The sequence below is a fragment of the Pristiophorus japonicus genome, chromosome 11, assembly GCF_044704955.1.
Source record: "Pristiophorus japonicus isolate sPriJap1 chromosome 11, sPriJap1.hap1, whole genome shotgun sequence".
Taxonomy (NCBI): domain Eukaryota; kingdom Metazoa; phylum Chordata; class Chondrichthyes; family Pristiophoridae; genus Pristiophorus; species Pristiophorus japonicus.
Window position 1 is genome coordinate 128,406,689 of NC_091987.1, and position 13,518 is coordinate 128,420,206.

General features: G+C 42.6%; 1 protein-coding gene across 1 annotated transcript in view; it reads left to right on the forward strand.

Annotated features, from left to right (window-relative positions):
• Nucleotides 1-13,518, forward strand: part of LOC139276283 (dnaJ homolog subfamily C member 15-like) — a 48,756-nt gene that overhangs the window by 15,939 nt on the left and 19,299 nt on the right. Inside the window, exons 3-5 of the mRNA XM_070894039.1 lie at nt 551-624; nt 9,554-9,630; nt 12,218-12,288. Of these exons, the coding sequence (XP_070750140.1) occupies nt 551-624; nt 9,554-9,630; nt 12,218-12,288 (222 nt within the window). The remainder of the gene's footprint in view (nt 1-550; nt 625-9,553; nt 9,631-12,217; nt 12,289-13,518) is intronic.

Consider the following 13,518-nt stretch of genomic DNA (forward strand, 5'->3'; position numbering starts at 1 on the left):
GATATATTGGCCTTGGAAGGAGTACAGTGCAGATTCACCAGAATGTTACCAGGGCTCCAATGGTTAGATTATGAGGAGAGATTACATAAACTAGGCTTGCATTCCCTATGAAGGTTAAGGGGCGATTTTATTGAGGTTTTTAAGGAATTGATAAGGTAGATAGAGAGAATTTTTTTTCCACTGATGGGGGGAGTCTAGTATAAGGGGATATAAATCAGAGCCAGGCCATACAGGAGAGAAGTTTGGAAACACTTCTTCATGCAAAGGTTGGTGGAAGTGTGGAACTCTCTCCCACAAAACACAGTAGATGCTAGCTCAATTAATAATTTAAAATCTGAGATTGATAGATTTTTGCTCGACAAGGGTATTAAGTGATATGGAGCCAAGGCAGGTGGATGGATTTAGGCTACAGATCAGCCATGATCTCACTGAATGGCGAAACAGGCTCGAGGGGCTGAACGGCCTACTCCTGTTCCTATGTAGCGTAGACCATTAAAGATGGCTTAATACTAAAAGGACAATGAGAAATGTATCTGATTTTTTTTTTCAGGTCGCCATGCATTTCGATTGTGGAAGCCTCTTCAACAGACGATTGTAGAAATGGCAGGAACTATCACCAATCCTGTAAGTTTGCTCATAACAGCTTGACTTTTCAAAAATTGTACTTGGAAATTGGACCTGTTCCAATTTGTACATGTCTTAAATATTTTGGGATGTGCCAATTTTGTGTATATACTGAGCATGCTAATTTGTGTAATGATCATTGAGAGGGTTTTATGTTAAGAACATGAGAGTCAGGTTGGCTCAGTGGTAGCATTTTTGCCTTCGAGTCTGATGTTCATGGTTTCAAGCCCCACACAAGTACTTGAGCACATAGTCTAGGCTGACAGCTAAAGGCAGTACTGAGGGAGTGCTACAACGTTGGAGGTGCCATCTTTCAGATGAGACGTTAAACCATCTGTTGTCTCCGATGAACATAAAACATTGAGGAAGAGCAGGGGAGTTCTCCGGGTGCCCTAGCCAACAATGATTCGTCAGCCAACACCGCCAAGAACAGATTAACTGGCCATTTGTCTTGCTTTTTGGACCTTGCTGCGTGCAAATTGGCTGCCACATTTACCTTCATTACAACAGCGACTATATTTCAAATGTAATTCATTGGCTGTGAAACACTGTGGGATGACCCGAGGACATGAAAGGCACCATATCAATGCAAGTTATCTCTTTTTCTTACGAATCTGCAGTAGTCACGAATCATGTCCTTCCAAATCTGTTGTCCATATGTGCTTTGAATTTGATTCATTCTATAAGCAGTAATTATCTGAAAATGAGATGATAACTTTTATTAGGCAGTCAGTAATTTGAAGAATCATACAATAATCTTTGATACATAAGAACATAAGAAAGAGGAGCAGGAGTAGGCCATTTAGCTCCTTGAGCCTGCTCCGCCATTGAATAAGATTATGGCTGATCTGATCTTGACCTCAACTCCACTTCTCCGCCCACTCCCCATAACCCTTGACTCCCTTATCATTCAAAAATGTGTCTATTTCCACCTTAAATATATTCAGTGACCCAGCCTCCACGGCTGTCTGAGGTAGAGAACTCCAAAGATTCACGACCCTCTGAGAGAAGAAATTCCTCCTCTTCTTCGTTTTAAATGGATGAACCTTTATTCTGAAAGTATTCCCCCTAGTTCTATATCCCCCCACGAGAGGAAACATTCTCTCTGCATCTACCCTGTCAAGCCCCCTCATAATCTTCACTTAAAGGGGAGAGCCTTCGCAATTTTAAGACTTCAGCCTACTGGGCCGCCAGAGTGGGTTTCGGCCAGGCCAGTGGCCTGGCATCCAAGAGGGCGTGCCAGACTGCCTGTTGGCGGGCTGGCTGAACCCGGGGGCATAATTGTTGGGCCGACATGGTAGTTGGCCGATTTAAAAAAAACATGATGGCAGCGGCCGTGCATCCTCCCCTTTAAGGGAAGCCGCACCATGGTTGCAGAAGGCCACAACCTCACTGGACCACCGGGAAAAAAACAGGTTTTGGCACCACCGGTTGGGCCGAAGAATTGCAGTGGGGAATGTCACCGTCTGGGGGGGTGGGGGGGGGGGCTGGCGGGTGGTGTGGTAGTAAGTTGGCGGTGCGCATGGAGATGATGCGCTTACCACGGATCGGCAGCAGCGGAGCGGTCGAGGGAGGGGATTGGGGCACCGCCGATTTACAGTGGTAACAAGGCTTAATGAGAGGGGCAATTTCGGCCCCTTTGTGTCCTCTTCACAACTTGCTTTCCCCCTATCTTTGTGGCATCAGTAAATTTGACTATACTACACTCAGTCCCTTCGTCCAAATCATTAATATAGATTGTGAATAGTTGAGACCCCAGCACTGATCCCCAATAGTTACAGTTTGCCAACCTGAAAATGACCCAGTTAGCCTGACTCTGTTTTCTGTTAGTTAATCAATCCTCTATCCATGCTAATATATTATCCCCAACCCCGTGAACTCCTATCTTGTGCAGTAACCTTTTATGTGGCACCTTATCGATTGCCTTCTGGAAATCCAAATACACTACATCTACTGGTTCCCCTTTATCATCCTGCTCGTTATATTCTCGAAGAACTCTAGCAAATTTGTCAAATGTGATTTCCCTTTCATAAAACCATGCTGACTCTACTTGATTGAATTATGCTTTTCCAAATGTCCTGCTACTACCTCCTTAATAATGGACTCCTGCATTTTCCCAACAACAGATGTTAGGCTAACTGGTTTATAGTTTCCTGCTTTCTGTCTGCTTCCTTTTTTAAATAGGGGCATTACATTTGTGGTTTTCCAATCTGCTGGGACCTCCCCAAAATCCAGGAAATTTTGGTACTTTACAACCAATGCATCCACTATCTCTGCAGCCACTTCTTTTAAGACCCTAGGATCTAAGCCTTCAGATCCAGGGGACTTGTACACTTTTAGTCCCATTATTTTACTGAGTACTACTTCTTTAGCAATTGTATTAAGTTCCTCCCTCCGTATAGCCCCTTGATTATCCACTATTGGGATGTTTTTAGTGTCTCCTACCATGAAGACCGATACAAAATAGTTGTTCAACGTCTTTGCCATTTCCATGTTCTCAATTATTAATTCCCCAGTTTCATCCTCAAGGGGACCAACATTTACTTTATCCACTCTTTTCCTTTTTATGTAACTGTAGAAATTCTTACTATCTGTTTTTATATTTCATGCTAGTTTACTTTCATAATCCATCTTCACTCTCTTTATTAATCTTTTAGTTCTTTGCTGGCTTTTAAAAGTTTCCCAATTCTCTGGCCTCCCACTAGTCTTGCCATATTGTATGCCCTTGTTTTCAATTTGATACCATCCCTTATTTCCTTACAGTCTTTCCTTCTCATTGGGATATATTTTTGTTGCGAGTTATGAAATATCTCCTTAAATGTCTGCTACTGCTCATCAACCATCCCATACTTTAATCTATTTTCCCAGGCCACTTTAGCCAACTCTGCCTTCATACCTTAATAGTCTCATTTATTTAAGCTTAGGACACTGGTTTGAGATCCAACTTTCTCATCCTCCAACTGAATTTTAAATTCAACCGTGTTATGGTTGTTCATTCCAAGAGGATCCTTTACCAGAAGATTGTTTATTAACCCTGTCTCATTACACAGTACCATAGCCTGCTCCCTGGTTGGTTCTGCAACGTACTGTTCAAGGAAACTATCCCGGATACACTCTATGAACTTTTCCTTAAGGCTACCCTGGCCAATTTGCTTTGTCCAATCAATATGAACGTTAAAATCGGCCATCATTATTGCCGTTCCTTTTTTACAAGCCTCCATTATTTCTTGATTTATACTCCGTCTAACAGTGTAGCTACTGTTAGGGGGCCTATAGACTAAGCCCACCAGCAACTTTTTCCCCTTATTATTCCTTATCTCCACCCAAACTGATTCAACATCTTGATCTTCTGAGCCAATATCGTTTCTCACTAACACATTGATCTCATCCTTTATTAACAGAGCTACCCCACCTCCTTTTCCTATCTGTCTGTCCTTCCGAATATTTAGTTCCCAGCCTTGGTCACCTTGCAACTACGTCTCTGTAATGGCTATCAGATCATACCCATTTGTATCTATCTGTGCCGTCACCTCATCTATTTTGTTATGATTGCTGCGTGCATTCAGATAAAGACCTTTTAAATTTTTTTTTAACCATTTTTTCATGCTTTGATCCCACTTTCTGATTCATCTTCATGTTTGTACATTCTGTCCCTTCTTGGCATGCTCTATTGTCTTCTCCCTATTCTTTGACTTTTTAAATTTTCGCTTACCTGAACCCTCCCCTCCCCCCCCCCCCCCCCCCACCACTAATTTAAATTAACTCACACTTAGAACTAACAAACCATGATGTAATTGCTCTAATTGAGTGGAAGGGGTTAATGTTCTGTGCACGCAAAATAATCTCCCATTTAGATTTCATTTTCACCCCATTATTAAACCTGCAGGAAAGTTTACGGGGATCCATCCAAGGGGATATTTGCTTTAGCTGGAGATTTAATCTTTCCTACTTACTGGCTTGCATTTTTACGAATGATTAACTATTAAAACACGCATTTGTTGCTTGAGAATATGACTGTGTTGAATAGGCACCCATTTCAAACACTTGGTAGATTCCTTCAGAAAATCTCTGAGAAGCTGAAACTGGATTTCAAATGAAGACGAAACCGGGAAGATTTATTTTATTTCCAGACTTGCTCATTTCTCCATTCCAATTCAAGTTCTTTCATAATCCTCCATAATCCTCAAGTTTCCTCCATAGTCTGCTGTGAATCCAACTAGATATTTCGTGACTGGTTCATTTTTGCCATTTTCACACATGAAGATATTCATTTCAATTAAGTTTTGTGGTAAAAGGCTTGTTTAAAAAAATGTATTGTCTAATTTTCACTCTTGAGCGCAATTTTTGGAGGATTCAAATGTAAAACTGGTGGTTTATACTGATTGTTCCTGGCTTGTCACTGCTTTCCTTTGTAATTTGAAGGCTGTAAAATTCTTACTGCAGCAGTTGGCAATGGTACGATAGTGTAATGGTTACTTTACTGGACTAGTACTGCAGAGATCTGGACTAATAATACAGAGAATGAGAGTTCAAATCCCATCATGGCAGTTTGAGAATTTGAATTCAGTTTAAAACAAAGTCTGGAAATAAAAATCTGGTACAAGTTGAACCTCCCTTATCCAGAACTCCCTTATCCGGAACTACCCCTCGTCCGAAACCATTCCCGGCCACTAGGTGACGCATGTGCAGAACTCCGACATGAACAAATTGAAGTCCTTCCTCGCTGCCGATTCCTGCAATCGCTGGCCTGACCCCGCGATTCACCCCCCACCCCCCATGATCGCTCTGCCGCACTCCCAGCACCAAGCCAGCCAACCCGCCCCAATATCCCCTTGCTCAGTACCTGTACCATCCAATTTAACGTGACTTCCCCTTGTCTGGAAAAATCCCTTATCCGGAACAGACCAGGTCCCGAGGGTTCCGGATAAGGGAGGTTCAACTTGTATCAGTAACAGTGACCATAAAGCGCTCATTAAAAACACAACTGGTTAATCGATGCCCCCTGAAGTGGACTCAGTTGTTTCAAACTTTCAGGGTGACTAGGGATGGGCAATAAATACTGGCCTTGCCTGCGACGCCCACATCCGGAGAAATAATTTAAAAAAAATGTGTCCATCCTGTGGACATTCCTGAATGCACACGGGACAAAAAATTAACCATTTTTGTCTGATATGTTGTCGTATTGTCTTTCATATTGTTACGGGATTAAAATTAGCCAGGTTCACTTACAGGAAACGGTTAGCCCATTCAACACACAACAGCTCAGGACATAGATGGGTTGCCTGTACGGGCATCGATGGTACTTTTTTAGAAGATGTTGAAAAGTTGCCTCTTCAGAGGCTTGTTACCAAAAAATTCAGATGTGTGGTACAGCAACAACAACTTGCATTTATATAGTGCCTTTAATGTAATAAAATGTCCCATGGCTCTTAAAGAAGAAATGTAGCAATACACTTAGGAACTTGATTGATGTTCAGGATACAAATAGTTAGGGTTAATGGCGATTGCTTGGACTGGAGAACGTATAAAAGTTGTGTTTCCAATTTCTGGAGGTGGTTTCCATACAGTTCATGCGAGACAAAGGGTGTTAAAAAAACAAGCCTGAAGGCTTTGTGTCTTAATGCAAGGAGTATCCGCAATAAGGTGGATGAATTAACTGTGCAAATAGATGTTAACAAATATGATGTGATTGGGATTACGGAGATGTGGCTCCAGGATGATCAGGACTGGGAACTCAACATCCAGGGGTATTCAACATTCAGGAAGGATAGAATAAAAGGAAAAGGAGGTGGGGTAGCATTGCTGGTTAAAGAGGAGATTAATGCAATAGTTAGGAAAGACATTAGCTTGGATGATGTGGAATCTATATGGGTAGAGCTGCAGAACACCAAAGGGCAAAAAACGTTAGTGGGAGTTGTGTACAGACCTCCAAACAGTAGTAGTGATGTTGGGGAGGGCATCAAACAGGAAATTAGGGGTGCATGCAATAAAGGTGCAGCAGTTATAATGGATGACTTTAATATGCACATAGATTGGGCTAGCCAAACTGGAAGCAATACGGTGGAGGAGGATTTCCTGGAGTGCATAAGGGATGGTTTTCTAGACCAATATGTCGAGGAACCAACTAGGGGGGAGGCCATCTTAGACTGGGTGTTGTGTAATGAGAGAGGATTAATTAGCAATCTCATTGTGCGAGGCCCCTTGGGGAAGAGTGACCATAATATGGTGGAATTCTGCATTAGGATGGAGAATGAAACAGTTAATTCAGAGACCATGGTCCAGAACTTAAAGAAGGGTAACTTTGAAGGTATGAGGCGTGAATTGGCTAGGATAGATTGGCGAATGATACTTAAGGGGTTGACTGTGGATGGCAGACATTTAGAGACCGCATGGATAAATTACAACAATTGTACATTCCTGTCTGGCGTAAAAATAAAAAAGGTGGCTCAACCGTGGATATCTAGGGAAATACGGGATAGTATTAAAGCCAAGGAAGTGGCATACAAATTGGCCAGAAATAGCAGCGAACCCGGGGACTGGGAGAAATTTAGAACTCAGCAGAGGAGGACAAAGGGTTTGATTAGGGCAGGGAAAATGGAGTACGAGAAGAAGCTTGCAGGGAACATTAAGGCGGATTGCAAAAGTTTCTATCGATATGTAAAGAGAAAAAAGTTAGTAAAGACAAACGTAGGTCCCCTGCAGTCAGAATCAGGGGAAGTCATAACGGGGAACAAAGAAATGGCAGACCAATTGAACAAGTACTTTGGTTCGGTATTCACTAAAGAGGACACAAACAACCTTCCGGATATAAAAGGGGTCAGAGGGTCTAGTAAGGAGGAGGAACTGAGGGAAATCTTTATTAGTCGGGAAATTGTGTTGGGGAAATTGATGGGATTGAAGGCCGATAAATCCCCAGGGCCTGATGGACTGCATCCCAGAGTACTTAAGGAGGTGGCCTTGGAAATAGCGGATGCATTGACAGTCATTTTCCAACATTCCATTGACTCTGGATCAGTTCCTATTGAGTGGAGGGTAGCCAATGTAACCCCACTTTTTAAAAAAGGAGGGAGAGAGAAAACAGGGAATTATAGACCAGTCAGCCTGACCTCAGTAGTGGGTAAAATGATGGAATCAATTATTAAGGATGTCATAGCAGCGCATTTGGAAAATGGTGACATGATAGGTCCAAGTCAGCATGGATTTGTGAAAGGGAAATCATGCTTGACAAATCTTCTGGAATTTTTTGAGGATGTTTCCAGTAAAGTGGACAAAGGAGAACCAGTTGATGTGGTATATTTGGACTTTCAGAAGGCTTTCGACAAGATCCCACACAAGAGATTAATGTGCAAAGTTAAAGCACATGGGATTGGGGGTAGTGTGCTGACGTGGATTGAGAACTGGTTGTCAGACAGGAAGCAAAGAGTAGGAGTAAATGGGTACTTTTCAGAATGGCAGGCAGTGACTAGTGGGGTACCGCAAGGTTCTGTGCTGGGGCCCCAGCTGTTTACATTGTACATTAATGATTTAGACGAGGGGATTAAATGCAGTATCTCCAAATTTGCGGATGACACTAAGTTGGGTGACAGTGTGAGCTGCGAGGAGGATGCTGTGAGGCTGCAGAGTGACCTGGATAGGTTAGGTGAGTGGGTAAATGAATGGCAGATGAAGTATAATGTGGATAAATGTGAGGTTATCCACTTTGGTGGTAAAAACAGAGAGACAGACTATTATCTGAATGATGACAGATTAGGAAAAGGGAAGTGGCAACGAGACCTGGGTGTCATGGTACATCAGTCATTGAAGGTTGGCATGCAGGTACAGCAGGCGGTTAAGAAAGCAAATGGTATGTTGGCCTTCATAGCGAGGGGATTTGAGTACAGGGGCAGGGAGGTGTTGCTACAGTTGTACAGGGCCTTGGTGAGGCCACACCTGGAGTATTGTGTACAGTTTTTGTCTCCTAACTTGAGGAAGGACATTCTTGCTATTGAGGGAATGCAGCGAAGGTTCACCAGACTGATTCCCGGGATGGTGGGACTGACCTATCAAGAAAGACTGGATCAACTGGGCTTGTATTCACTGGAGTTCAGAAGAATGAGAGGGGACCTCATAGAAACGTTTAAAATTCTGACGGGTTTAGACAGGTTAGATGCAGGAAGAATGTTCCCAATGTTGGGGAAGTCTAGAACCAGGGGTCACAGTCTAAGGATAAGGGGTAAGCCATTTAGGACCGAGATGAGGAGAAACTTCTTCACCCTGTGGTGAACCTGTGGAATTCTCTACCACAGAAAGTAGTTGAGGCCAATTCACTAAATATATTCAAAAGGGAATTAGATGAAGTCCTTACTACTCGGGGGATCAAGGGGTATGGCGAGAAAGCAGGAAGGGGGTACTGAAGTTTCATGTTCAGCCATGAACTCATTGAATGGCGGTGCAGGCTAGAAGGGCTGAATGGCCTACTCCTGCACCTATTTTCTATGTTTCTATGTTCTGTGGGCTCTGCTCCTGGATAAAGTACAATTTTGGACTGGGGAGAGATATTTTAAGTACTGGAAAAAGAGGCAAATTTTCATTCCACACATCTGCTGCTCACAAGCCAAATAAAATAGAGTGCGTTTGGTGGCGCAGTGAGAACTTAGTTTGAATCCATTCCTGAATAACACATGTTTTTTGTTCTTGGAAGTTTGTTGGTAAAACGACTTTATTTTCTTCTGTCGATCATCAAATTACTCTGATGCTTAATTTGTGCATATGTGTTTAATGATCAAATAATGGTTCAAAATGGCAACTAGAACCATAATTAAAGGGGAGTTTGCAGAATTATAGACATTTACAGCATAGAATGGCAGAAGTGAGCTCTGCAAACATTAATCTAGCGGGATGTTTTGTATCATAAGAGATGGGTTTCTACTGCGATTGTTTTATTTTACAGAGCTATTCAACATATTACAAAGGTGGATTTGAAGCTAAAATGAATAAACGCGAAGCCAGCCTTATATTAGGTGTCAGGTAAGTGTCTTCGCTCATCCTTATCCAGATGCTGTTCTGGGAATCTCTCATTCACGAGGGAGTTACAATTTCTGAGTGGTCTCTCCCAATCTATCGTTGTAACCTTGGCAGAAAATCATCAGGAACCCCGAAGAATTGGGATAAATGGCCATTTCTCCTGGGTCCATGACGATTGTGTGGGAAATTGCGAGAGGCGCTGCAGGGATTCTACCCCTGCGGATCCAGAGTGTTTTCCCCCGTGTACAATGACTGGTTACATTAAATTAATCTTAACCAGACTTAATAAAAACAATTTTTAAAAAAAACTTCCAATGCGTAGTGTGCATTAGCAAACATTGGCCTGTTGCCTCCAGTAAGTTGAGAAGCACTTAGCTGCTTGTGAAGTTTGTTAACATCTTTCTTTTGTTAAACACTAAATTCTGAATGACTTTCTGGATCTCTTTACCACCCCCACACAAGCAAAATACTCTAAAAGTGGGACTGGTCACTATGACAACCTGTAACAATATGTCAAGCAGTGGCAAATATATGTGACATAATTTGCAAGGAGGTCGTGGATAGGCTCACAGCAAGAAATCTCCAAAGATGGATAGTCTACATCCAAGAATGCAAAGTGAGATTAGAGACAAAATGTACAAAGGGCTGATGGTCATCATGAGGCAGTGACTGAATACAGGTTTGGAACCTAATTAGCAAAGTGCCCATTTTTTTTTAAAGTGGCGAAACAAAACCTGGGTAACTACAGACCATTAGTCTTGCATCGATAGTGGAATTAGAAAGATTGCCTTTACGAAGATAACTTAATAAATGGCAGCGTACACGATCTCAGAAAGTGGAATCTATCGTGACCAATCTCCTCAAATCTTTTTTTTTGAGGACGCTAGGCTGAAGGGGTGCTGCACTGTTGGAGGTGCCGTCTTTCGGATGAGATGTTAAACCGTGGCCCTATCTGCCCTCTCAGGTGACGTAAAAGATCCCATGATCCTATGGCACTATTTTGAAGAAGAGCAGGAGAGTTATCCTCGGTGTCCTAGCCTATGTTTATCCCTCATCCAACATCTGGTCATTTACCTCATTGCTGTTTGTGGGACCTTGCTGTGTGAAAATTGGCTGTTGTGTTTCTTGCATTACTGCATGGGCTGTAAAGTGCTTTGGAATATCCTGAGGTCATGAAAGGCGCTTTATAAATGCAAATACTTTCTTTTTGTTTCATGATATTGGCTTCTTTATGTCTACCATGGTACACAAGGGGTTAAAAACCAGCTCCATTCAAAAAAGAGTGTCACAGATTATAGTCATTTTGTTGGTGTCTGAGGGACAACTGAGACAAAAATACAAATTAATATATGTGTTTGGCAGTTTTTTTGTTACTAACATACTTAATTAAATTTGTAATAAAAAAAGAAAATGCTGGAAATACTCAACAGGCCAGGCAGCATCTGTGGAGAGTGAAACAGAGTTAACGTTTCAGGTCGATGACCATTCGGCAGAACTGGAAAAAGTTAGAGATGTAACAAATTTTAAGCAAGTGCAGGGGCAGGGAACGGGTGGAGGGGACTTCCACTCTCGCTATACCTTCATCCCCCCCACTAGGACGGCCTGTTTACCTCCTCCCTTCCCACTGTCCAGGGCCCCAAACACATTTTTTTGGTTTGGGTCATTTTCTGTGAAGTATTTCTCATCCTGGCTTCTTCAAATTGGAGCACTAGTCTGAATCCTTTTGGAGAGAGATAGTCAGGCCAGATAGCTTCCTTGGATGATGAGAAAAAAGATCTGACAACTCAGAATACATTGTGGTTTAGTGCAACACTCATTTTGAATTCCTTGGAGGTTAACTCCTGCTAACAAGGTGAGAAATAAAAAGAAAGACTTGCATTTATGTAGCACCTTTCATGATTTTGGGATGTCCCAAAGCACTTTACAGCCAATGCAGTACTTTTTCAAGTGTAGTCACTCTTGTAATGTAGGAAATGCAGCAGTCAATTTGCACACAGCAAGGCCCCGCAAACAGGAGTGAAATTAACGACCAGATAATCTGATTTAATGATTTAGGGATAGGTTTAGGGATAAATATTGACCCGGTCACCCTTGCTCTTCTTTGAATAGTGCCAAGGGATCTTTTATGTCCACCTGGGAGAGCAGATGGAGTCTCGGTTTAATGTCTCATCTGAAAAATGGCATCTCCGACAATGCAGCACTCCCTCAGTACTGCACTTAAGTGGACTGGGACTTGAGCCCACAACCTATTGACTTAGAGTAAAGGTGTTGTCAATCTCAGCGAGTTCACAAAACACTTACCCAACTAGTGGGACAAATGTTCATAGCGGTTCCATCCTGGGTTACATTTCAGCTGGCTTTCCACAAAGATGAACGACTGGACATTTTAGCGCTAAATATGGCGACAACCTGTTTTGTTGTACGAGTGATTTGGGCTCTTAAGGTAAACACTCTGGTCAGCTTGATGAATGTGTCGCGGTTGGTTAGTCTCTAATTTCACTGGATTTAACAGTTCTGGGAACACTTCTTAATCCTTGAGAGATGTTTTGAGCGAGCAATGAATCTAGATTGATGTTGTTTTTCTTTTCAGTCCATCAGCCAACCGAACAAAAATTGGAGAAGCCCATAAGAGAATTATGCTACTGAATCATCCTGACAAAGGTAGGAATAATATTTAATGAAAAGTTTTAAAAAGTGGGTCATTTGAATTCCTTGGCTGTTAACTCCAATTATTGTAGTTGGTCTAGAAAGTAACATACTCTGTAATGTTTATTCCTTATTTAGTTATTGCTTACAGCATCCCGCTAACATCTGTTTGCCACTTCTAGAAGTAATAGATAATCAGAATTCTTATTGATAGATGCACAAAAAAATGTTAATATTAAATGGGAGCTAATAACCCAGCTAATGTTGGGCAACTCTGAAGAAATGTCCCTAATTCTTCAATGGTCATCATCATCATTATCATAGGCAGTCCCTCGGAATCGAGGAAGACTTGCTTCCCCTCTTAACATGAGTTTTTAGGTGGCTGAGCAGTCCAATATGAGAACCACAGTCTCTGTCACAGGTGGGACAGATAGTCGTTGAGGGAAGAGGTGGATGGGACTGGTTTGCTGCACGCTCTTTCCGCAGCCTGCGCTTGATTTCTGCATGCGACAAGACTTGAGGAGCTCAGCGCCCTCCCGGATGCACTTCCACCACTTATGGCGGTCTTTAGCCAGGGACTCCCAGGTGTCAGTGGGGATGTTGCACTTTATCAGGGAGGCTTTGAGGGTGTCATTGTAACGTTTCCGCTGCCCATCTTTGGCTCGTTTGCCGTGAAGGAGTTCCGAGTAGAGCGCTTGCTTTGCGAGTCTCGTGGTATGGATGTGCTGTCTGAGAGTCTCTTGCCAGCACGATAGTGAAAAATGTCCGCTGCTTATCCATAGTGAGCTTATCCATTACTCATCAAAGGGGGTTAACAACCACTGAGATGCCCTACCTAGTACCCATGTGCTCAATGACCTACATTGGCTCCCAGTCCTCAAACGCCTCCATTTTAAAATTCTCATCCTTGTGTTAACATAGGAACATAGAAAATAGGTGCAGGAGTAGGCCATTCAGCCCTTCGAGCCTGCACCACCATTCAATAAGATCATGGCTGATCATTCCCTCAGTACCCCTTTCCTGCTTTCTCTCCATACCCCTTGATCCCCTTAGCTATAAGGGCCATATCTAACTCCCTCTTGAAGGTGAAAAAAGTCCAATGAACTGGCATCAACAACTCTCTGCGGCAGGGAATTCCACAGGTTAACAACTCTGAGTGAAGAAGATTCTCCTCATCTCAGTCGTAAATGGCTTACCCCTTATCCTAAGATTGTGTCTCCTGGTTCTGGACTTCCCCAATATCGG